This window comes from Pan troglodytes, chromosome 13 (assembly GCF_028858775.2).
Source record: "Pan troglodytes isolate AG18354 chromosome 13, NHGRI_mPanTro3-v2.0_pri, whole genome shotgun sequence".
Lineage (NCBI taxonomy): Eukaryota > Metazoa > Chordata > Mammalia > Primates > Hominidae > Pan > Pan troglodytes.
In genome coordinates this window covers 75118825-75143754 of record NC_072411.2, presented here as the reverse complement: position 1 = coordinate 75143754, position 24930 = coordinate 75118825, and the positions used below count along the sequence as shown (strand labels likewise).

General features: G+C 40.2%; 1 protein-coding gene across 4 annotated transcripts in view; it reads right to left on the bottom strand.

Moving 5' to 3' along the window:
• The window catches only part of MAP3K20 (mitogen-activated protein kinase kinase kinase 20), a 191822-nt gene extending 174755 nt beyond the window's left edge, over nt 1-17067 (bottom strand). Inside the window, exons 1-2 of one of the 4 annotated variants that reach the window (XM_003309428.7) lie at nt 16751-17067; nt 1570-1762 (exon numbers count right to left, since the gene is read on the bottom strand). In XM_003309428.7, coding sequence (XP_003309476.3) covers nt 1570-1728 — 159 coding nt within the window. In that variant the 5' untranslated portion in view covers nt 1729-1762; nt 16751-17067. Of the gene's footprint in view, nt 1-1569; nt 1763-1929; nt 2218-16750 lie in introns of those variants that run through there. The other 3 variants (XM_016950053.4, XM_054679948.2, XM_016950051.4) reach the window with 3 other exon arrangements.
• Nucleotides 17068-24930: the final 7863 nt, after the last annotated feature.

Here is a 24930-nt window from a genome sequence, read left to right as displayed (position 1 = left end):
TTTCCTATCAAAATCTGTTTCATGTCTCATAAAATCTTTTTCACATCGAACAATCATATAAGAACATGTTCCTTTTACTAAAGTTGTACAATCTAAAGCTAAAATATTAGCATATTATATAAATAACTGACTATAAATGGATGGAGCAGGTTTAGTTTTCTCTTCGTACCTGGTCAATTAGAGGTTTCAGAGTCAAAAACTAAAGAACAGGGGTTCTAGCCTCCTGGATTTCATTTGCCCCTCCTGGGGCAGCTTAATACATTTCGCAAAGCTCTATTTCCCAATCCATAAAATGGGGACAATAATGCTTCCTATAAAGGACTTAAAGAATTGATCAGCTAAAAGGGCTAGGTTCAGTCCAAGGTAAGACATGGATTTATTACTTGGCTACTATTAAAAATTTTTATTGATCGAGAAATGGGGGAAAGGGAAAGTGACTTTCTCATACCCAGTACCTTTCTGTTTTGTGTACGGATGGGCTTTAAAAGCTCTCCTTTCTTAATGTCTTCCAAAAACCTATAGATTCCCCAAGGCAGAGATCTCTCAGTCCTTCTAACCTGGCTTCAACAATTGGAAACACAGCTGGTGATCACACAATTACACAGCACCGCTGGGAGGAAACTCACAAAGTGCTACCATTTGGGTTTCCTTCTCTAATCAATTGCTATGGTTCACTGGCAGCAGTTAGTGAAAAAAATGAAATCATTCAGGGAGATTAAAGGATATTTATGGGAAAGTTCACTTTAAAAAGATATTGAACAATAATTTGCCAAAACAGGGCGTAAATAGAAATGACCAAAACCAGCTCCAGAGGGTCGCTACTGAAGTTATCAATGCTGCTGAGTCCCTGCAGGTCAGCTCTGTAATTACTTTTATTCTCATGGTACCAAACTGAATGTGACAACCATGTTATATCTCATTCCTGAGAAGGATGACAGTTCTAAGAGCTCTGAGCTCAACTAGGACCAGCACAAATCCCAGGCTCTGAAAGCCAAGACCCTTTTCTGATTTTACTAGGAGGACAGCTCTCTGTCTGGCACCTATTAATTCTATATAATACAAAGACCATCACTGTTAGCCTTAAGTAGAGGTGAAATCCAAGAAACAGGTACTGCATATTTCAGTTAAAAAAAACAGTGTCTTATCTTTTAAAAGACAACTGCTGATGACCAGAAGTTCAAGCAGAGAAAATGGAAACGGTATAAAAACTTCACACATTACTCTTTACCGACCCCTCTTGGCTGCCCAGGGAAGAGAAAAGCTTGAACCCTGGGAAGGTCTAAAATCTCACCTCTGCCTCCAGGAGAGCTCAGAGAACATTCGGTCTTTCATGCCCTGGAAAGAAATCCTCTTACTTCAGCTGACCCCTAGTAGAACTCAACCCTAAAGCACACGCTGCAATAATTTCTATTTATGGGGCTCCCAGAATGGAAATTGGGAAACGGCCTCGTGGATCAGTCCCAAAGGCCTTGCTAGGTCCCTTGCAGCCCTGTGACCCTCTAACTCGAGGTTGAAAAAGCTTACATAAATGGTATCGTGACTGTTTCTGTCAGCTGGAAAAGACCTTACCTCTTTCTCTATTTTGAGGAGCTTCTTTACAGCGACCTCCTTGTCCTGTGATATCCATTTGGCTCGATAAACACTCCCAAAACTTCCTCCACCGCAGTTTTCAAAAAACTGCAAGTCATCAAATTTAATTTGCACAAAGGAGGCACCGAGAGACGACATCTCATAATGACAAAGTATTATACTTCCACAAAATCTGCAGAAAGAAAGAAAAAGAAAAGCTGAATTACAAATATATTAGGCTAAATCCTCTGAATCCTACTTTAGATAATATATCATGAACGAGTCCTGTGAAACTTCCAGAAAGTCACGGTGACTTAGGAAGAAGAAAAGCAAGATTATAAACAAATCGAAAACACTCACCCTGGCAGCCCACGCAAAATTCAACAACAACCTGCCCAGACTTTGAAACACAGCTGCCCACAGAGAAATGGCTCAGATATCCCTCAGACAAAACCTGCAGCAGCACTTCCTACTCATCCCAAGGAGCTCTGCCGAAAGGCTACTGTGTCACCAGGTCTCCTCTCAGGAAGCCCTGACAGACGGGAAGCACGCTTTCCACAGCAAGCTTGCATAGCTCCCCTGGCATCTGAGGCATGCCACCTCTCCACGCTGCACTCACTTCACACAAAATATACACAACCTAAGCCACCGAGCATCCTGGTACACAGACAGCCAAACGGCTGCAAACTGAACACACAATAAACGGTTAGACTCCAAAAACAAACTTTCAGGTTAGGGATGACAGAACAGCTGGACTGTTTGCCAGAAGTGGCTCTCTGGACTGTATACTGTAACAAAACTTAAAGAGTAGAAAAAATTTGCCCTTGATTACAATATATTAAGTCATCGAAAGAATACTGCCAAGGACGTTAAAAAATATTATGCTTGTTTCCAAAGAAACGTATTACCCCCCCAGAGATTATTTTAGTGATCTTTCCTACAGTCTAAGGAGTTTTACTATTCTCCAGGTAAGTGGCCATTGTTAACACCCTATGCCAAACCATAGATTAGTGAGACTTACAAACACAAAAACTGGACTAAAATTGGGTTAAAATTTTGAACCTACATAAAATGCTTAAAAATAGTGGATAAAAAAGTTTGTGTACTATTTTATCCCATGTGTACTATTTTATGTGGTTTATACTATTCTTGCAAAAAGTATAAACCAAAACCTTAAGAGGGACAAATCTATATTTCTAGGACATTCTACAAAACATCTGGCCTAGGCTCCTTGTAATTATGAATGTCATGAAAGTTTTTGTTTGTTTTTTGCAGAAAAACTTCTAGCATAAGGAAAACTCAAACACAATAACTAGGCTGGGTGTGGTGGCTCACGCCTGTAATCCCAGTACTTTGGGAGGCCGAGGCAGGTGGATCTCTTGAGGTCAGGAGTTCGAGACCAGCCTGGCCAACATGGCAAAACCCTAAGCATACAAAAATTAGCCAGGTGTGGTGGCAGACACCTGTAATTCCAGCTACTTGGGAGGCTGAGACATGAGAATTCCCTGAACCCAGGAGGTGGAGGTTGCAGTGAGCTGAGATAGTGCCACTGCACTCCAGCCTCGGCAACAGAGCGAGACTCCATCTCAAAAAAAAAAAGAGAAACACGATGACTACATATAATTTATGATCACTGGATTCTGGATAAAAAAATCTATAGAAAATATTATTGGGATATTAGAGAAATCTAAATATTAACTATAAATTAGATGATATTATTTTATCCATGACAAATAATGGTATTTTTGTTTTATAGATGGATGTCCTTGGATGTATTGCTTGGGAAATGCATGTAGCCATTTTAAAGTATGATGTCTATAATTTACTTTAAAATGGTTCAGTCCTCATCCCTGTCCCCCGACACACACACTCAAAAAAGTACATAGGAATAGAGAGAGGGAGAGAGAAAGCAAGTGTGCCAAAACGTTAAGAACTGGCACATCTAGGTGACAGGTATCTGGACATTTTACTACTCTTTCCATTCTTCTGTGAGTTTTTTTTTTTTTTTAAATAAAAAGGTAGAAGGGGTTGGTTTGTATCCATATAAACTGGCAACATTTCTCCACAAAAAGCCTGGGGCTCTGCTGAGTGAAGTGCACAGGCAGCTCAAAGATCTTAGCACGCAGCTGGCTAGCCATCCCATTTCAGGAAAATCAGGTCACTGAAGAATGCTGATTTCTCACATGAAGTCAAACGCTGCTCTACTTTGGGGAGAAGGCGAGAAAGAGGAAGGGTTATTTGTTCATCCTCTAAAGTTTAGAAGATACACTCCACATAAAAATATGAGTGAGGGAAAGATCATAGTATCCAAATATAGTCTATAAACATATGTGAATCAACAGTTTACATTACCAACTTTTTTGTAATTCCTATTTAGTTAAACATGGAAAAGAACAAAATTTGGATAAAATTCAGGAATGTTGCCAAGGGTAGGTATATAGAGTATGCAAGCTAAAAAGTTTGTTCAACCAAACGTCAAACACCATTTGCAAGGTTCCCTCAGCATTACAGACACTAGGTTTACATTTTTGTTAATTATTTTTATAAAAGCATTAAAATGAAATTGAACTACAAAGCTTATCATAAAAAATAGAAGTTTCCTGTCTCCCCATTCCCCATACCCAATTCCCACCCTCTAGACGCAACTAATTTCAACTCCTTTAGCATTTTCTTCTGGCACTGAACTCTGTATTTCGAAAGAATGTGCTTATATTACTATTTCTTGATTTTCCATTTTAGATATTATCTATTAACTTCTGTGGAAGACAAGAATTTAGTTCTCATATATCACTCTCTACCTCCATGCATACAAGCATGGCATACTTGCCCAAACCTCCCAGCTTCCAACCGTACTGTAACATTTGGTTAAGTCAATAGTCAGTGTTTACAGTAATCCAACAAAGTAAACATTATTCCCAGCAGTGCCATGTAGGATTCAATAATTACATTTCCTTTCTTGGATAACGTTTGGATTCTCTTAGAGTTATTAGTTGCCCTGTTTTTGCTTTTTTGTTGTTGTTTGCTTAGCTTTTTACACTCCTAACACATTCCCCTCATTAATCTCTCCCACGAGCTGCAAAACTCCTCTCAATAAAATTAAAACAGGTAATTTCTCTCTTTTTTTTTTTTTACTCTTTCGTTCTATTGTTTTTAGAGACACTCCTTCTAGGCCCTTCATCCTGATTCAGTCTGGCTGGAATGGTTGCTCTCTAGGCCTGACTTGGACTGGGACTCCTGTTGGCTACCATCCTAAGAATTTCCTTCACCTTTTTCCTCTGTGAGAACCTTGTCTTTGCATTTCCCATCTTCCCTTTCTTGGTTTATTCCCTTGTTTTGACGACACATATCTCCCATTAGCTACCTGAAAAGAACACACAGAATAGAATTTTTTGAGAATCTGTATATCTTAAAATGTCTTGATTGGTAGCCTGGTTGGGCATACAATTCTAGGTAGGAAATGATTTTCCATATACTTTTGAAAGTATTACTTTATTTTCTCCTAGTTTCTAATGTGGCTACTGAGCAGTCTGATGTTACTGATTATTAACCATTTTTATATTATTTTTTCCTCTCTGAAAGATTTTAGGATCCTCTATTGATCCCAGGAATCCTGAATTTTAATAGGATATGTTTAGGAATGAGTCTTTTTCATTCATTGGTAGGACACTCAGTGAACTCTTTCTATCTGTAACTCATGTATTCTAATTCCAAGAAAGTTTCTTGTGTTATTCATTTACCACTTATAGCCACTTTGACTTCATGTCGTCTCATTTCCCATACACACATGAGGAACTGCCTGCACTTCCCAATATACACTGACCTCTCACATCTCCACATTTCTACACAGGCTAGTGTCTCTGCTTCAAATACTTTTCTCTGCACAGCAAACTCCTATCCCTGACCACCTCTTTTGAGTCTCCTGAGCACACCTGAATTCTCCCTCTCATGTGCCACAGCACCTTTCTTTACCCATTTATCTTTCCCACTTAATTCCCACCAGACTATAAATTCCCTAAAGTCAAAACTCAGTTCTGTTTACATCTGGATCCTCAGCACCTACTACACAGCCAAGTACACAGTTAGGCAGCTTTTCCATTAAAAAAGCATTTGTTGAATAAGTGAGTAAATAGTTTCTGGTTATTCTTCCATTATACCTTTTGTAGCTGGAAAGGTTTCAACCAAGTCATGTAAAACTTAAGGTGTGTAATTTTTACAAGTGCCCCGGAGGGTTCTGAAGCAAATCCTGATTTGGAAACTGCTGCCTAGGCTTCTTCGGAGAGTGTATTTGGGACTTTCAGTACTGGGTCCCTCTGAATCCCAGGGTCAGGGAAGAAGGAGGAGTAGAGAAATCCTTTCCAAAACAAAGGTAGAGGTCTGAAGCAGGATGAGATCAGTATGAATTCATGTAAGCCTTATGCTGCAGAACAAGCCCAGGGAATGTGGATGAACTGAGGTAGGATCAGTCACAACTGACACTGACCTAAGGGTGCCAGAAAAAGGCTGACCTTTGAGAAGCACACTTCTCCAGGATTTCACCACTTGACAGGAGGCAACTAGCCAGGTTCTTCACAGAATCACTGCTATTTTGTGATACACCATGCCACTTTGGGAACTGGCTAGTTGTGAATGGAACTATCCAATTACTTGAATGTTTTATTGAAACCATAAAAAATTAAGTTCCATCTGAATACCGAATAAACTAGTAATCTAGGGTATATCAGTACAGGTTTAACTCCAGTGAGCTTGGCAAAGCATCATGGATGTAGCTGAAAAACTTGGTTGAGATTTCCACTCCCATATACATGAAAGTTAAACCATATATATATTTTTTTTCCCCTTGAGTTTTCTCTCCTTTAAGAATCATTTTTCTAAGGGGATCAATTTATGACAAGAAGAATGAAAAATCTGAGTGCTAGTTATTTATATTTAAAGCGTATTGGGGAAGACTGCTACTTGATAAAATTATGTTCTAATTTTTCAAATGTATTCTCCACTGAATGAATATACCAGAATTTAATAAAAAGTCATCTATATAAATTTATTTACAGGGTATATCAAATCAAATCCAACGTTTTCATCTCACTGTATTAAAAGAATTGTTTTGGCCAGGCATGGTGGCTCACGCCTGTAGTCCCAGCACTTTGGGAAGCCGAGATGGGTGGATCACTTGAGGTCAGGAGTTCAAGACCAGCCTGGTCAACATGGCAAAACCCCATCTCTACTAAAAATGCAAAAATTAGCCAGGCATGGTGGCATGCATCTGTAATCCCAGCTACCTGGGAGGTTGAGGCAGGAGAATTGCTCGAACCGTAGAGGCAGAGGTTACTGTGAGCCAAGATCACGCCACTGCACTCCAGCCTGGACAACAGAGCAAGGCTCTATCTCAAAAAAAAAAAAAAAAAAAAAAAAAAAGAATTGCTTTTACACAAAAAAGGCAATTTTGCTCCATGCAACAATGTTCAGTTTTAGTTCTGTGGCATTCTAACTGTTGTTTTATAAACTCTCAAAGCTGTTTTAAATGTTAAGTATCTACCATACAATACTGAAGGGTAAGTTAGAGCAGAAATGTCACAAAAATCAAAGTAAAATAAGGCATCACAACTCTGTAAATGTTGAAAATCAATAATTTGGTGGTTGAATCCAATCATTTCACTACTTGAGTAGAATGTCAAAAAATTTTTAATTTAAAATTTTCCTTAAATTAAAATTCAAAAACATTTAACTATTAACCAAATTGCTGAAAGCATATATAGCAGCATCACCTAATTATGAAAAGTTGGAACATAAGAAGGTAGGAAATCTTAAAGAATTATTTTACTTTTTAAAGTTTTCAATCTTCTAGTCCAAAAAAATAGACTTAAGTTTCTCTATTCACAGACCTATTTTGCTTCTTGATTTTTCAGATCCATGTTGACCTCAAATAAGTCATTTACCTTTTCACTGTTACTTTTGCCCCAAATTAAAAACAAAAATGACCCCACTACAGTTCTAATGTTAAAAAGCAAGGTTTTAGAATTAGATTGATAGGAGTTTGAACTCTCCCTCCACCTCTCGGTAACTTTAACAAATCACTTTTTCTCAGACTGTGGCATTTCCAGATGCATAAATAAAAAATTTCAAATCTTTTCCATTCAATGTCACAAAACTGATAGCCCCAAAGTTATCAAGTTTGCATAGTATTTGACTTCATTGATACATCTCACTTCCAAATAAGAGATATTTCAACAGGGAAGTAGCATGATTCAGGGTAAAGACCCCTACTAGAGAGATCTATGAGCAGATCTGTTATTAGCTACTTGGGCAAGGCACTGTGTCTCTCTGACCTCACTGTTCTCACTGGCAATAATACCAGTGCTGTGAAAGTGCATACGTGAGCACAGTGCCTAGTATATGGTATACATGCAATTAATGGAAATTATGGTTTTCTCATTATTTTAATAACCCTTGATATCATATTTAGCCATCTATTCCTTCAGTTTTTATGGTCAGGTATGCTCTCCTCAATAGCTTTCCTCTCCCCATTTTCAGAATTGTTTTATATTATATCTCTTAGTTTTGTAGAGCAATTATTAACAAATAAAGGTGCTATTGATCCCTAAATCCTTTCCCTCTCTTTGCCTATTTTCTAATTCTTTCTCATTCCTCTGTTTAACTGCCGTTTTTGGTTTTGGTCATTTCTGAAAGATCTTATTAGTAAGTAATTATAATTTCTTTTAAGCTTTTTTCATAATGTATTTAAATTGCTAAAACACAATACTTTTCTCTTGTTTTGCACTTTTTGGACATTAGCATTGCTAAGATCTATTTATTCAATGATAGCACTCACTTTGGTAGGGTGCTGGAGCATCCCCTCCTTCCCCAGTGACCACGGTCTTCTTTCAGACATTATCTGCTGCACAGTCAATTGGACGTCTAACCCAAGAAAACTTAACCTGCTTATCCAATACCTGCAAGTGATGATTTTTTTAAAAAAATTAAATCTACTTTGGCCGGGCACAGTGGCTCACACCTGCAATCCCAGCATTTTGGGAAGCGGAGGTTGGAGGATCACTTGAGCTCAGCTGGGGCAACATAGGGAGATCTCATTTCTAAAAGTTAAAATAAAAATCTACTTTATGAAAGGATTAACTTTACTAGAAAAAAGGTCTTTGAACTTTCTCTGGATGTTTCTATCTTGTGGTTTTATATGGGCCTATATTTCTGAATTTAGATCCTTCCTCTTTTCCTGTCCCTAATTCATACTTTCCTTTCCCCCTTCTTCAAAAAGTAAGGTTGCCAGTTTACTTTTTATACAATATAGGAAGAAAAACTTACTTGTTTTATCATGACCTGGATGTGACAAAAAAGATACTCTTTGAAAAGAGCTTTCAATATTCAGCAAATTATTTTGCCAAACTTGCTGCCTTGATATTTATGCTAGTATTATTTCAGCCTCTTTAACATAGATCAGTGAATAAATTAATAATATGTGCTTTATCATCATGTGTATAAAAAGACCACCACTTGGAATCACTGTTCTGCAATTTTTTTCCCCTGAGTCTTATCTTCAAAAAAATGAGGAAAGCTCTGGTTCAGTGTATTTGTCCGTAACACCAAGGTCAAAGATTCAAAGATTCTATTCCTCAACAGGACTGCTGTTCTACTATTTTTTTTTAATCACTAAAAAAGATAAAAGCTGGCTGGGTACAGTGGTTCACACCTGTAATCCCAGCACTCTGCAAGGCTGAGGCAGGAGGATCGCTTGAGCCCAGGAGGTCGAGGCTGCAGTGAGCTATGATTACGCCACTGCACTCCAGCCTGGGCGACAGTGAGACTCTGTCTCAAAAAAAAAAAAATAAAAAATAAAAAAATAAAAGTTGCAAGACTAGGTATATGAACAGAACCAACTCGTACTGTGTCTACCAGATATTTCCTTTCTTCCTCCAAGGCTGCTCCTAGAAAAATAGTGTATCTTATACAGAGTAGGTTGGGTTCAGTAAATAGGACTTCAGGTATAGATATCTGAGAGAACCCAACTTTAAATAAGAATCTAAAAAGCAGAATAGCCATTGTTTCATGTTTTCCCCCTTCTCTATCTTTACCATATAAGTAATGTAACTCTCTAGTTAGAGCAATGGTAAGAATAAAAATAAGCTAAACATTCTTATTGAAATATTAAAGTAATTTAGTAGTGAGGCATTCTTATTGAAATAATTAAAGTAATTTAATAAAAGTCAACTTCCACAACACACTTCCTTACCAAAAGTATTGTTACCAGAAGTAAAAGATGGGAGGCACAGGAATGTAGCTGGTGGGAGCACTTAACGCCACAGAAATGCTGCGTGGAAACATGTCTGTGCTCAAACAGAAGCCCAACAAGGAAACATGAAGTGGATACAACCTACGGCCACGGCATGGGCCGCTGCGTGGGCTTGTTGTGTTGAGTAACTGGGAGCTTCTTGCAGCATGAGGAAGAGAATGGGGCCAGAGTTGAATAAAGTGAGGGTGCACGGAGAGGGGAGATTTCTAGGGCTTGGCCAGAAGAGGAATTCACAGGTGTCAGGACTGGGGATGAGGAGAAAGCCATAGCCTATGAGTAAACAAGGGTCACTTCAGTTCGCTACCTCCCACCTATCCTGCCCCCACCCTAGGTCTTGCTGCTACTCAGCCCTTGTTTGTACCCCAAATCGTTTTCTGTCAAATAGAAAGTATCAGACCATCCTGGCTGCTGACAGACAGGTACAACTTTGGACTGAGTGCCTGGAATGAATACTCCCTGAGAAGGGTGAATGCAAGAGTTAAAACATGGTAACCTCAATGTAAGATGAAGGGTGAAAGGAATGGGGATGGTAAAACTAGGGAAGACTAAGACCTTATATTATGTTTTGATGATCAAGAGGCAAGGCTATCTGTGGATGAAAGTTACAGAAAGAATTCCTGGTTCTTTGGGAGGCCAAAGTGGGAGTATCGCTTGAGGTCAGGCATTTAAGACCAACTTGGGCAGCATAGTGAGATCCCATCTCTACAAAAAATAAATAAATAAAAATTAGCCAGGTGTGGTGGTTCATGCCTGTAGTCCCTGCTACTCAAGAGACTGAGGCGGGAGGATAGCTTGGGCCCAGGAGTTCAAGGTTGCCATAAGCTATGATTATGCCACTGCACAAAGTGAGACCCTGTCTCCAAAAAAAAAAAAAAAAAAGGATTCCTGGTTTAGAGTTGGCCAACAAGAAAATCTGCCACCCTCTTTAGTAGTGAGTGACCCATCACCAAGAGCGTTCAATGGGATGTGCGGTGTAGAGTGGGAGTGGGAGACTCTTGCATCAGCTAAGAGGGCAGAATGAAACCACTTTAAGACCCACTCCAACCCTGTGAGTTGATGACTAATCTACTATAGACGGTCTCCCTCCTTTTCTGAGGGAAGCAGTCATGAACCCGATACCAAACATCATGGAGAAGCACAGTGAACCACATCAGTGATGGAAATAAAGGAAATGATTTGGCCATCTTCTTCAATTTCTCCTCCCAAACTGGGTGAGAAGCTAAGAGCCACATTCCAGGTTTCTATCCTAAAACTTTCCTCTTCCTTCCCCCCAATTCCCAAAGCAAAGAGATCTCTTTGACTTGAAAGTCATAGTATAACCACCTAACATCAAAACTCTTTGGATGATGATCTACCCCTATTCTTTTATCAGCAAAATGGAATTGCACTACCCCATGCAGTATTGGGCTGCAGAGCTTAATGGTGCAGGACTCTTTATCAGGACCAATCCCATGTTCCTCGTGTGCTTATTCCCATACGTGGTATTACACAGTACTGTGCAGAAGGTGATATGAATAAACAGCTGTCCTACAGCATCAATTTCACTTTAACACTATGGGGAGTAAGCCAGGCAAGGTGGCACATACCCTCAGCCCCAGCTACAGGGAAAGTTCAGGTGGGAGGATTGCTAGAGCACAGGAGTTCAAGGCCAGCCTGGACAACATAGCAAGACTCTGTTTCTTAAAAAAAAAAAAAAAAAAAAAAAAAGATTTGTCTTTTTTTAAAATATGTGTCTGTATCGATTTGTTCAATTTAAGTAAAACAATGTAGGACAGAAGAGAATGCAAAATCCACATAAATTTTTAAGATTAAATATAAAATTTTAAAGCAAGTACTGGCTTGCATTGGGGTATCTGTGGCTATATGGACAAATTCTTGAAGGAAAACATTCATTTATCCCCACAATAGAGTACTTTGGTAGAAAAGTTTAATAAGTAAAGATTTATTACATGACGTGCAGACAGCAATTCTTTCCTTTTCTTTTTGGTTTTCTTAAATGGAAGCCTGGAGATGAGTCCAGAACGAAGGGTATTGGGGCCTTGCTCAAAATTAGCTATAAAAATGGTTCCAAGTGGTTCTAAAGCACACTTTAGAAACGCTTATACTCAAAGCAGGAGAGTAGTTATGAAAACCTACATACCCACTACATAAGTATAACTTGGGAACAGGACAGGGTACCAAAGGCAAGCCTTAGCTGGAAGAGCTGAGTGCTATGGTAGGAATGCTCCCACCAAAATTCATGTTGAAACTTAATTACTTAATTGCTAATGTAACAGTACTGGGAAGCAGAACCTTTAAGAGGTGATTAGGTCATAAATGGATTCTCACTATTATCCTGGGAGTAGGTTAATTATCTCAGGAGTTCACTTTTTCTCTTTGTCTTTCATGGCTTGCTTTTGCCTTCCACCCTTCCACAATGGGTGATTCTCACCAGATGCCAGAGCCATGCACCTGGACTTCCCAGGCTCCAGAACCATGAGCCAAATAAATTACCCTTGTTCCTTGTAAATTACCCAGGCTGTGATAGACTGCTCTAGCAGCAGAAAACAGACTAGGACAGTGGGCAAGCAGCTCTGTGTATGACTTGAGAGATGTAGTAAAACATCCTTCTTTACCACATTGATACAGTGGCTGAAATTTCAGGCACTGTTACAAGCATTTCTATGTGCTTTCTCATAAAGTCATGCACCACATAACTATGTTTTAGTCAACAATGGACTGCATATATAACAGCGATCCCATAAGATTGTAATAAAGCTGAAAAATTCCTATTGCTGAGTGATGGCACAGTTTCCTAACATCATAGCACAATGCATTACTCATGTGTTTGTGGTGATGCTGGTGTAAACAAACTTATTACGCTGCCAGCTGTATAAAGGTACAGCACATACAATTATGTACAGTGCACAATGCTTGATAAGGATAATGACTGTGTTACTCATTTATGTATTTACTATACTTTTTATTCTCATTTTAGAGCATACTCTTTCCACTTTAAAAAAAAAAAAAAAAAGAAAGTTAACTGAGGCAGGTCCTTCAGGAGGTGTCCAGAAGAAGGCATTGTTATCATAGGAGATGGGGAGATGACAGCTCCATATACATTACTGCCCCTGAAGACCTTCCAGTGAGCCAAGATGTGGAGGTAGAAAACAGTGATATTGACGATCCTAACCCCATGTGGGGCTAGGCTGATGTGTGTGTTTCTGTCTTAGTTTTTAACAAAGTTTAAGGAGCAAAACAAATTTTTTTTTAATTTAAAAATAGAAAAAAAATCTTACAGAATAAGGATATAAAGAATTTTTGTATAGCTGTACAATGTGTTTGTGTTTTAAGCTAAGTGTTATTTCAAAAGACTCAAAAAGTTAAAAAAAAGTTTAAAGTTTATAAAACGAAAAAGTTACAGCAAGCTAAGGTTAATTTATTATTGAAGAAAAATGTTTAAATAAATCTAGTAGAGCCTAAGTGTACAGTGTTTATAAAGTCTACAGTAGGGTACAGTGATGTCCTGGGCCTTCACATTCCCTCACCACTCACTCACTGACTTGCCCCAAACAACTTCCAGTCCTGCAACCTCCATTCATGGTAAATGCCCTATACAGGTGTACCATTTTTTATCTTTGATACTGTATATTTTATACTGTATTTTTACTGTGCCTTTTCTATTTTTCGATAGAAATACTTATTACTGTGTTACAACTGCCTATTCAGTACAGTAGCATGCTACATAGTTCTGTAGCCTAGGAGCAACGGGCTATCTCACACAGCCTAGGTGTGTAGTAGGCTATAGCATCTAGGTTTGTGTAGGTGCACGCTGCGGTATTTACACAACTACAACATCACCTAACAACACAGTTCTCTCAGAACGTATCCCCATCATTAATGGACACATGACTGTACTTATCCTTAGGAAGCAGGTACTACTGTCCCTAACTTACATGAGTGAGAAAACTGAGGATCAGGGGTATGAAAGTAGCTCAAGCCAACTACCTTACAGGTGACACAACTTGTGTCAAATTCAGGCCTGACTCCAAAGTCATATCATTGTTTTCTACCATATCGTGTCTTTTTGTTAATAACATTCTGCCTCCTCCTTCTAATTTGCCTTTTGTTTTCCCTATTTAAACTAACTCTTTTCTTATTACAGTAATTACTGGATTGCTTACCATCCACCTAAAGTTCAATTTGAGGCTTTAATTTCCTATTACAATTGAAGACACTGGGGTTAGGGTGTCAAATGTGGGGCTGCTTTGTTCTCACAGATTCTTCTACTGTGCTGGGATTACTTAACAGCTATTAGGATGATGCTTCAGCATCCGTAGGACGGTCTGACATAAAAGCACCCATGTATCAGTCAAATCAATCTAAGCTCTAGCATTCATAGTCCTCTTCCCTTACCAGGTACAATTTTCTGGTCACAGCTGGAACTCTTTATTTGTGTCTAGTGGGGTGAAGTTAATAGCTACCAAAAAACTAGCCTAAATCTTCCTTGCAGTAAGACCAAAAGGTGCTTTAACTGTTCCTACTACATTTAGATAGACAAGATACTCACCCTGTCAATCTGTCCTGGGTAGAATAAAATGGAAAACAAGTGATCTAAATTCATTTTTATTTCCAACATCTCAGGATACAGACATAGGGCTATCTTATTCCAAGAAGTACTATATCCCCACAAACATCTTTTTCCAGTTTAAAAAAAAACAAAAACAAAAAAACCATTGATTCTCTCCTCTCTTCTGAATCTACCAATTTCTAAAATAAACTGTCCATTTTGCTCTGTCACTCCACACTAATAGCTTCACCTTACATCTGACTTCTTTTCAGGAAAAGTTTTCAGTGTTTTCTCTGATGATTCGATTATTCACTCCACGCCCCCACATACCTATTTATAATTTTGTAGCCCTATCAAAGTCAGTTTCACTGCTCATTCCAGATAGGCTCTGAGCCAATATATTGCCAATAACACTCACTCTTGTGCTAAGTTAAAATACACAGTGCAACTTGCCAAGTTTCCTTATTTGGCAAGAAGGCCCCTTAGTTCCCAAGATCTTTGACCATCCATTTTTAGATCCAAGTCCGCGTGTTTAATATTTGGATATTTTTTTTCTCTCTTTTACTGTGTCCTTATATATTCCCTAAAAGATTAAGAAAAACGGATCAATCATCTATTTGCTTTTTTAGACAACGGAGAAAGTCCTTGCAATTGCATCATGGTCATTTACTCTGGAATTATTATCACTAAATTTTTTTATTTAAACAATATTTTGTAGTTAAAAAACTCCCCAAATAATCTCAAAAAGTTATAGTAGGAATTAAATTGTGATAGATTAAAATAAACAGTGCAGTGGTCCAAAAGACCATTTTTCTTTATCTTAATTCTCTTTTCCCAAACTAAATTCGTATTCATTTACAATCTCCTAAATCTCTCACTATAGTAGCAGGAATTTAAAACAAAGACTCTACAAATGACCATAACCATAATTAAAATGCAGCCATCACTTTTTTTTTTTTTTTTTTTTGGAAAATCGAAAAACAAGTGAAATTTCACTGTGGAGATAGGCCTACTACAAAGAGGACATTAACTAGCCTTGAATCACTTGTTTATTTTTGTCTTTAAACGTGTTTGGAGGTTTGGATCCACTAAATCCTAGCTGTTCATTTCAACGAAGGTCGAGGAAGCAAGAAGGCTCTTCTAAAACAGCTTCGGAGTTAAAGAAGGAATACAGTTTTCAACAATCTTAAGTCAAACATCCTCAAATTCACTCTGTAAGACGATTCTCACACACCAGTATTAATGAGAGCTGCTTACTGTACCATACTTGGAATGGGCCTCTAAATTGTGTTGCTTTCATTATTACAGAAACTAACAAAAATAGTAATTAAGTTCCCCATAAACAGTACTTATGCGCGATCTCAAAGCGCATCAGAAACATAACATTTTCAGCGATCTAACAGAGATAACTTTTTTTTAAATTTTTTTAGGCAATCGGATGTCATCTAGCCAGTCCTGAATTAAAGTTTTCTGAAAGCTGTCATGGGCAAGCGAGGCCAGACGAGGCGACGGCCTGGGTAAGCACTTCTGGGCCTGGTGCAGGTCTGGGAGCCCACAAAAAGCCGCTGCCTGAGGGTCACCAAAGGAGACATCCCCGGCTCCGGTGGGAGGAAAGGGGGAAGCCCGAGAGGGCGGGCGCTTCATGCTGCCCAAGCCCGGGGCAGGAAGGGCGGGGAGCGGTGGCTCTGTATACATTTACGCATGTTTTTAAAACTAATCTTTAGTGTTCATTGTTCCTGCTGGTTATTCGCATGGCCTAATTGTGTGAGGAAAACAGAATGAAGGAAAATGGATGGGAAGCAACACCGCTCGCGGCCGAGTTCTTAGAAAAGCAGAAGTTCGTCGTCCCTCCTCGCACGCACAGCGAGTGCTGGGAAGTGGCCTGCACCCTACCCTGATTTGGGGGCCTCGCGGTTCGCCTCCCGACAGTGCCCCAGTCACCCGCTGCTTGGCCGGCTCTGCTGCTCGCGGAGCCCCTGCCCGTGCCGCACGCCCGGGGCCGCTCCGGCCTGCGCCCCGCGCCTCCAGGCGCCAACTTCTCCATGGGACTGGCCCGAACTCTCCCGAACCGCACTTGGCGGCGCCGCGGCCAAGGTCCCGCGAGGACTTCCCGGGCGCCGCGAACGCTCGCTCGCTCGCCCGCCCGCTCGCTCCGGCAGCCGCCGCCGGGCGGGCCCTGGGTCGGGGAGGGGAGCCCCGAGGAGCCTCCCGAGGCCGCCTAGACTCCCGGGCTCCGGCGGAGCCTCAGCCCCGAGACGCGGGGACGACTCGCGAGCGCGGCGGGCCTCGCCCCCTCCCTCCCCGCCCTCCGCGGGCTCCAGCCTGACCCCTACCTGGCTCCCGGGCGGGGCGTGAGCAGCAGCCGGGGGCGCGGAGGCCCCGCGCGCGACGAGGGCGGCGGGGGTTGGGACGACAGCGGCCCGCGCGGCTCCCACGCTTCCGCCGCAGTTAGGAGTTGAACATTCCGCCTCTCTGCACGGCGCCAATGAGGAAGACAGTCACGGCAACAGCACCACCTACCTCCCGGCGCGGAACGGCTGGGCCGCCCTCCCCTCACACGCGCGGGCGAGCGGGGCGTGGGGAAGGCGCTCGGGCCTCCCTGGCCTGCGCCCGGGGGGCACCATCCGCCCCGCGCCCCGGCACCCGCCGAGGCCCCCAGACACACCTGCCTTGCTGTGGGGGGAGGGCCGTGGGGGTGTTCCCCCTGGCCCCCAGCACCTTAACTCATCTTTTTGACAAATTAACACCACCTGCTACTCCTTCAACTCAGTCTTCAACAAACAGGCGCTGGGGACGCAAAGAAATAGAAGCTGTTTTGTGCCCCGCAAGAGTTAATTCTCTAGTTGGGAAAGGCACAAACGTAGAGATTTCTGGGAACATAGGTCTGAAGGCTGCCTCTCTAGAAAGATCAGTAGGTACCTCTGGAATTTTGAGGAGGGGCCGTGGTCTGCTGCTCTAGTTGCTAATTTTAACAGAGCAGAATTCAGAAGAGGAGCCAGAGTCCGTTACAGGCCTAAGCCAAAGGTGGAGGTGGGCGTTGGGAAGAAAAGAAATTTCTGATTGGGGAGGATGGTTCTGTGAAGGAAAAGTGAGAGGAGGTTGCAAGGGCATGGGCAACATTATTCAGGATTTTGAATTTGAATTTTATTATCCATGGACACTGGGAGCTGTGAAAAATTAGAATCAAAGGGGTGAAATGGGTGTTTGTGTTTCTGTTTAAATGGTAATTTTGAGAGAGTAGTCCACAGTAGTTGTAGGTTGGGTTGCTAGGATGGAACCAGGATGAGTGGTAGATATTGTCACCACCCGGTTGTGGGATCATGAGGACCTGAGTTAGGATGTAGGAAATGGAATTAAAAAGAAGAAATGGGCTGGGCATGGTGCCTGTAATCCCAGCACTTTGGGAGGCCAAGCTGAGAGGATTGCTTGAGACCTGGCTGGGTAACACAGTGAGACCTCATCTCCAAAAAAAATCAGAAAAGTAGCCTGGTGTGGTGGCATACATCTATAGTCCCAGCTACTCGGGAGGCTGAGGTGGGAGAATCGCTTGAGCTGGGGAAGTTGAGGCTAAAGTGAACCACAATCGCGCCACTGCACTCCAGCCTGGATGAAAGTGAGACTCTGTCTCAAAAAAAAAAAAAAAAAAAAAAAAAAAAAAGAAGAAGAAGAAGAAATGGAATTGAGAGAAATATTAAACGTTTCAGCAAGAGGCCACAGAAATTGGTAACCCACAAGATTTAGAAGAGAAGAGGAAGAGAGATGATGCCAAGATCTCAGACCTGGATGACTGGAAGAATGATGGTGTCATTGACAAAAATAGGAATACGTGAAAGGGAAGCTGGCTTCATGTTGAGTTTGAGGTCATAGGAGTAAAAACAGGTAGAGATGCAGCAACTGAAATATGAAACTGAAATTCAGAAAAGAGGTCAAGAGTGAAATAGAAAATTTGTAAGTCATTCAATAGGTTAAAGGTATGAAAGTTGAGGGATGAATGAGTAGAGGTTAAAAAACAATTTATTAGTCTGATTAATTTGCCCTTTGATAAGGACTGGAGATTTTAGCATTAATAAATTTTATTTTGGTAACTGAGAAATTAGAATTGATGAAAATTGCCATGCTAAAAAAATTTATAATGCAGGTCTAATAAAATAATTCAAATAATTCCATCCTATCCATTCAAGGAAAAACTAAGGCTCTTTAGCATAGACCCCAGGCATAGGAAGACTCCAGTCATTTTACCTTACCTTCAGAGGCACTTGTTTGTTTTGGAAAGGACCCTAGACTGAGAGTCAGAGAACCTGACTTCTGGTCTTAGAGCTACCAGTTATCAGCTAGAGTGCTTTGCAGGATAGGCCACAGTTTCCTCCTCTGTAAAATAAGAGGGACTAATTAGAAGTTAGTTACAGGTTCCAGCTTTAAAACCATGAATGTATTGCTTTAAATTTGGAACACATGGCTTAAGAGCATCAATATTTTTAGCCACATTGCCCTTGCTTCCCATCCCTTTGCCTTCATTCTGTTTTCCTCACATAATTAGGCCAAGAGAATAACCAGCAGGAACAATGAACACTAAAGATTAGTTTCAGAAACATGCTTAAATGATAATCTAGTAGACATTTTCTTGTCTTCTCAAATAGGTTGCAAGCCCTTTGAGGTCACATCTTATATTGTTTGGTATCTGCATATGTATTGTCCATAGCTGAAATAAATATATAATGATTGTATGATAAACTGATTGCCTCAAGTTTGGTTTTTCTTTTGTCAAGCTGCCTGTTTCCTATTGATTATACTGATCTTTTTAGGCCCCAGACCTAATAAATATGGTCTAGTATGTATTCTCAACACTGACTGCTTTTTTGAACTTTCAAATCTTTTTTGAATTGGTTAATGTTCACCAGGCAGAGTTTAGGTTTACCTGTGTGAAAAGCAAAAACAAAAGAGACCTAGTCAAACCTCTCTTATCAAACCTGCCTATTCCTTTACTTCAAATGTTTCCACACTAAAAATAGATGTACTCTTAGCAGTGGGGTGGCTTGGAAGTCCTTAGCACCCTCTTATATCCAAGAACATTCTCCAAAATAAACATGCAATCTAAGTTGAAAAATATAAATATAGCTTAAGGAAAAACTTTCCTATCCCCCTATTCAATGGGACTGTTTCTTCTAAGCCCCTCTTCAAATAGATATTCTGAAACTGCCACTAGCTATCAGTGGATGAGAAAAGTGCAGACATAAATTCTACGAATGGCAGAAGGAATGGCAACTTAAAAGGAAGAAAGCGGTCTTTATCCTCCCCTCCTCTTATAGTGGTAAGAGTTATGGCACAAGCTGGCACCCAGGGGCATTTTCTCTAGCCGTCTTAGTTTTCCATCTTAAATTGTGAATAGTCTATGCCTGGATCATAGCTAAGAATTACCCAACTTTTATGCAAAGACCAAGGCTTTACTTCCTGTACAACTCTGAATCCCTGGGAAATTAAGGTATATAATCAAACATCCTTTAAGTCATTTAACCATTGCCTTAAAATCATAAATGAAGCCCAGATCATTGTTGAGTTTAGTTTTTACATCTAACTTGAGGATCAAAGAGATTTACAGGAATATGCAGGATATCGAGTTTATTTAGGCACCCTGGGACCTGAAAGGAGCGGTGTGGCAAGAAGACATATTGAAGACTTTTACAAAATGTATTCAACAGGCATTTACTGACTGCCAGGCACTGTGCAGAGCTTTATGATTATAGCAGTGAACAAGCATGGTCCCCTCTCTCACAGAGTTTTCGGAGTGCAATGGAAGAGCCAGCAAAGACACAAGCAATTACACTGTGGTATGCTCTTAAAGGGGCAAAGGTTGGGGCTTACAGCAGGGTACCTAGCATAGTTTTGAGAGGTCAATGAAGGCTTCCAAATCAAAGAAGCTCGAAGTTAATACAAGAAGAAATGAAGAGGATTTGCTGGACAAAAAGGAGGGAAAGGTATTCCAGGCAAAGGGAACAAGTGCAATGGCCTGAGAGCATTTAGCAAGTTCAAAGAATAAGTTCTTTATGTATCTGAGTAAAGACATCACCAGCAGGGAGTAATAGCCCTCATAGTAGTGGTAACAGTAATAGCAGAAGCAATAATAATAATAGATGGTTAATATTTACTGAATAGTCATACGCCATGCACTGAATTAAGAGTTTTACACAGACGTCTTCCCATTTAGTCTTCACAATAACCCTAGCAGGTAGTTTTAAGTCATCATCCCATGCTATGGGGCCAGAAAAAGTCTTGGAAAAGTTGGGCAACTTGCCTTCCCTCAGGGAGCAAAAGGTAGACTTTAGGCTTGTTTTTTCAAATCAAGCAGTTCTCAAACTTTTTGGTCTCAGGACTCCGTTACACTCTAAAAAAGTCATTGAGGATGCCAAATAGCTTTTAAGTGAGTCATATCTATCAAATTTATTATATTAGAAATTAAAGCTGGGCATGGTGGCTCACGGCTGTAATCTCAGCACTTTGGGAGGCTGAGGCAGGTTGATCACAAGGTCAGGAGTTCGAGACCAGCCTGGCCAACATGGTTAAACCCCGTCTCTACTAAAAATACAAAAATTAGCTGGGCCTAGTGGCGGGTGCCTGTAATCCCAGCTACTCGGGAGGCTGAAGCAGGAGAATTGCTTGAAGCAGGACTTGGGAGGCAGAGGTTGCAATGAACTGAGATGGTGCCACTGCACTCCAGCCTGGGCTACAGGGCAAGACTCCGTCTCAAAAAAAAAAAAATTAGAAATTAATCCATTTAAAAATAATAAGCCAATAAGCCTACCTATGTTAACATAAATAACATTTTAGTGAAAAATAACCATTGCCCCAGATTTTTAAAAACTGAAAGAATACTATTGTTTTACATTTTTGCAAATCTCTTTAACATTTAGCTTAGTAGACAAAAGTTGGATTCTAATATCTGCTTCTGAATTTAATCTATTCCAATATCATACTACACATATCCTCTGGGAAATTCCACTGTACACTCATGAGAGAGTGTCAATATTTTTATGAAGAGTTCTGACCTTGCAAACCCCACAAGGGGTCCCCAGGCTGCATTTTGAGAACTGATATTTTAGAGTCTGAAGGGAGTTGGTTGCCTTGTTCTCTGCTTCAAGACGCAGCATAACAGGGCAGCTGCATCAAGCAGGGAAGAGAGCACTTTGCTAAATGGCAGAAAATCTGGGATGTGGTGCCAGCCCTGTCCTTAAACAACTGTCCCCTCCTCGGGACCATACTACCTGATGGTCATGTGGGATGATAAAGTCCTACATATCTGAGTCTTGAGTCCTAGTCACTGCTCATTCTTTACTATTGTTTGCCATGCTACTTTTCTTTAAAATGCTATATCTAAACTTTGACTGAATCATAACTGAGTTTGTCACATCCATTCAGCATTGAGCCTTCTATTCTTTTATTTTGAGACAGAGTCTCACTCTGTCACCCAGGCTGAAGTGTAGTGGCATGATCTTGGCTCACTGCAACCTCCGCCTCCTGGGTTCAAGCGATTCTCCTGCCTCAGCCTCCTGAGTAGCGGGGATCACAAGTGCAAGCCACCACGCCTGGCTAATTTTTGTATTTTTAGTAGAGACGAGGTTTCACCATGTTAGTCAGGCTGGTCTCAAACTCCTTACCTCATGATCCACCTGCCTCAGCCTCTCAAAGTGCTGGGATTACAGGCGTGAGCCACTGCACCTGGCCAAGTCTTGCTATTCTTTCTACTCACTCTTAACTCTACTTTATTGCAAGAAACTCATATACCTCTTCCCAAAGATGTAACAATTGATGTAATTTTCTGACAGAATCCTGGAGTTACTTATTATGAAGTGGTATTATTAAGTGAAGGGCTGGTAATGACTTTGAATATGAACACTGGGATTCACTGAATCCCAGCATGGGTTCACTGAAATCAAGATGTGTCTAGTTTTTGCTACTGGTATCAGAGGAGGTCAGTGTGGATCTGATTTCAGTGAAACATTTGACAAAGTTTCTCAGGATGGCTTTAGAAATCAGAAGGAAATTTTAACTGATGACAACACAATACAGTGAATTTCTATTAGAATGAAAACTGAGCCACAAGTGCTGATGAATGGATCAGTGCTCTGGTGGAGAAGGGTTTCTAATGGTATGTTGCTGGACTGTCTTCTTTATTCTGCCCTGTTGAACATTTCAACAACTTGGATGAAGACCCAGGAAGCTTGCATATCTAATTAAGGACTAACATGAATTTAGAAGGAATAGCTAATAAATTAGGTAGAAGAATCCTATCAAAACCCAAAAACCTTTGCTTAAAACCTTTATTGACGCCTTACTGCCTAACATGTTAGTCCAAGCTCTTTAGGGTGCATTCAGAATCCTCCATTAGTAACCCAAAGTTAAAACCCCAAATCCTCCATTATCTAACCCAAACATCTTCCATCATCATGGGCCTCATGACAAATAGAACCATTCATTTTCCAATTTCCATGCTTTCCTTCTAATTACTTTCTTCTAGCACCTCTGCTGTCTTCAAGGCCCAGGTAAAATGTTCCCTTTCTCGAAAGCCTTTTCCAATCCTCTGTTAAGAAGTAATCTTGGGAGGCCAAGGCAGGAGGAGCACGTGAGCTCAGGAGCCTGGGTGGCATACTGAGATCTCGCCTCCACAAAAAAAATTTAAAAATTAGCCAGGCATGGTGGCAGGTACCTGTAGTACCAACTACTTGGGTGGCTGAGGTGGGAGGATCGCTTGAACCCATGTGGTTGAGGCTACAATGAGCCATGATCAAGCCACTGCACTCCAGCCTGAGTGACAGAGCAAGACCCTGTCTCAAAAAAAAGAAGTAATCATTTCCCCCTTGGAATCTTAGAATACTTTTGTTTATCTTTTGGGTTTTGCCCCATATTATGATTATTTACATGCTGTTGTTCCTTTTCTTCATGATCTTTAAAGGGAAGATCCACATATATTATTATTTCTGTGCAAACCCACCACAACTGACATAAACATTGCTTGCAATCACTCAGTAAATATTTATTTAATGAAAAACCGAATAAAAGAAAGTGAATTCCTAATTGAATTATGATTCAAGAAACTACTTTTAACTATGTCAGGGAGTTTATTTGTAGAGAAGTATGGAAACTAACGCCACATGAACACTGATTCTGTGTTAAGCATTTTATCAGAAGTTATGCAAATACATCACTTAATTATTTAATTTATTTAATCTATAAAAGAAGAACTGCAGACTCAGAGATGCTAAGTAATTTGCTGAATATCACATAGCTAATATGTGGTAAAGTCAGGATATAGATACGCCTTGATCTATCTGAGTCTATAGCCCGTATTGTTTTTATTGTACTGTGTTTCAAGGGAAATATACTTTTAGATGTTTTTGATAAAGAAATGGGCTATAAGAAGCACCTGGTCAGTCTCTACAATTATTTCTCAAAGGGGCCAGCCGTTGCTAAAAATTGGAAAAAAAGTGGCATATTTTATAATATGTATCATAAGACCTTTGTACACATCAGAGGCAATTGCATGTATTCCATGTCTTAGCACATGCCATCAAGTAATGTTTTTCTGAAAGATTTTAGTTTTTGGTCTAACTTATTAAAACAAAATTTACTAACTAAATAGCATAGAAGCAAAGGGCTGATACCCATTTAGATAAGATGATACAAGAGTTTTAAGGTTTTAAGTGCATGATTTCTCACTACTTTATCATAATTAATGGTTCAAGAATAGTCTCAGATCTCTATAAAGAATATCTTCCTATATACAAATCCTCAAACACTACACAAGTGTTCAAGAAGGAGAATACCCAGGTGGAAAAAGTCCGTGCATGGGCCCAGCTCCAATTCTTCCACCATTGTCCCCTCCCAACATCTTCCCCTACACCTTGGAACCTGCCTACACCAGTTCTCATGCTCATTGTCACACCTGGCAACCAAGAATACACTGCTTCCATCCCAAGTGCCGGGGTGGCAGCCTGTATTCAAAAAAACATTACTGAAATCTAAAGAAAAGCATACATAATATAACTACATAAAAATAAAGTTTTATAAACCTAGTCAAGTTTCTAAAATTGAGGCTTCTACTTTAAAAGATCCAATAAGCAGGGATGAACTTTCATCCCCAGGTGGCTATATCTCAGGTGAGCTGGTAAACATTACAGATACGTTGCTACTTTCTTACAGTCCTCGGAGCTTCCCCTAGACACATCTTGCTGTTTTCCTGGATAAACCAAATTCTCAGACTCAAACTTCTGGAAATTCTGAGAAACCCAACTATAACCCCATATGTCATTCAGCTATACCACCAATTTCTTTAATTTAGGCATGTGCAATAGGGCAGGAGAACTCTTCTATCTGTTGATTTCTGGAAAAGCAATAATTATATTTCATAAGGTAATTATTAGATCCATTTAATCATCACTCATAAATATTCAAGTGACATAACCATCTTTTATATAAAATTTTCAGATATCTGTAGATTTCTCATGGTCTTTTTCATTATATA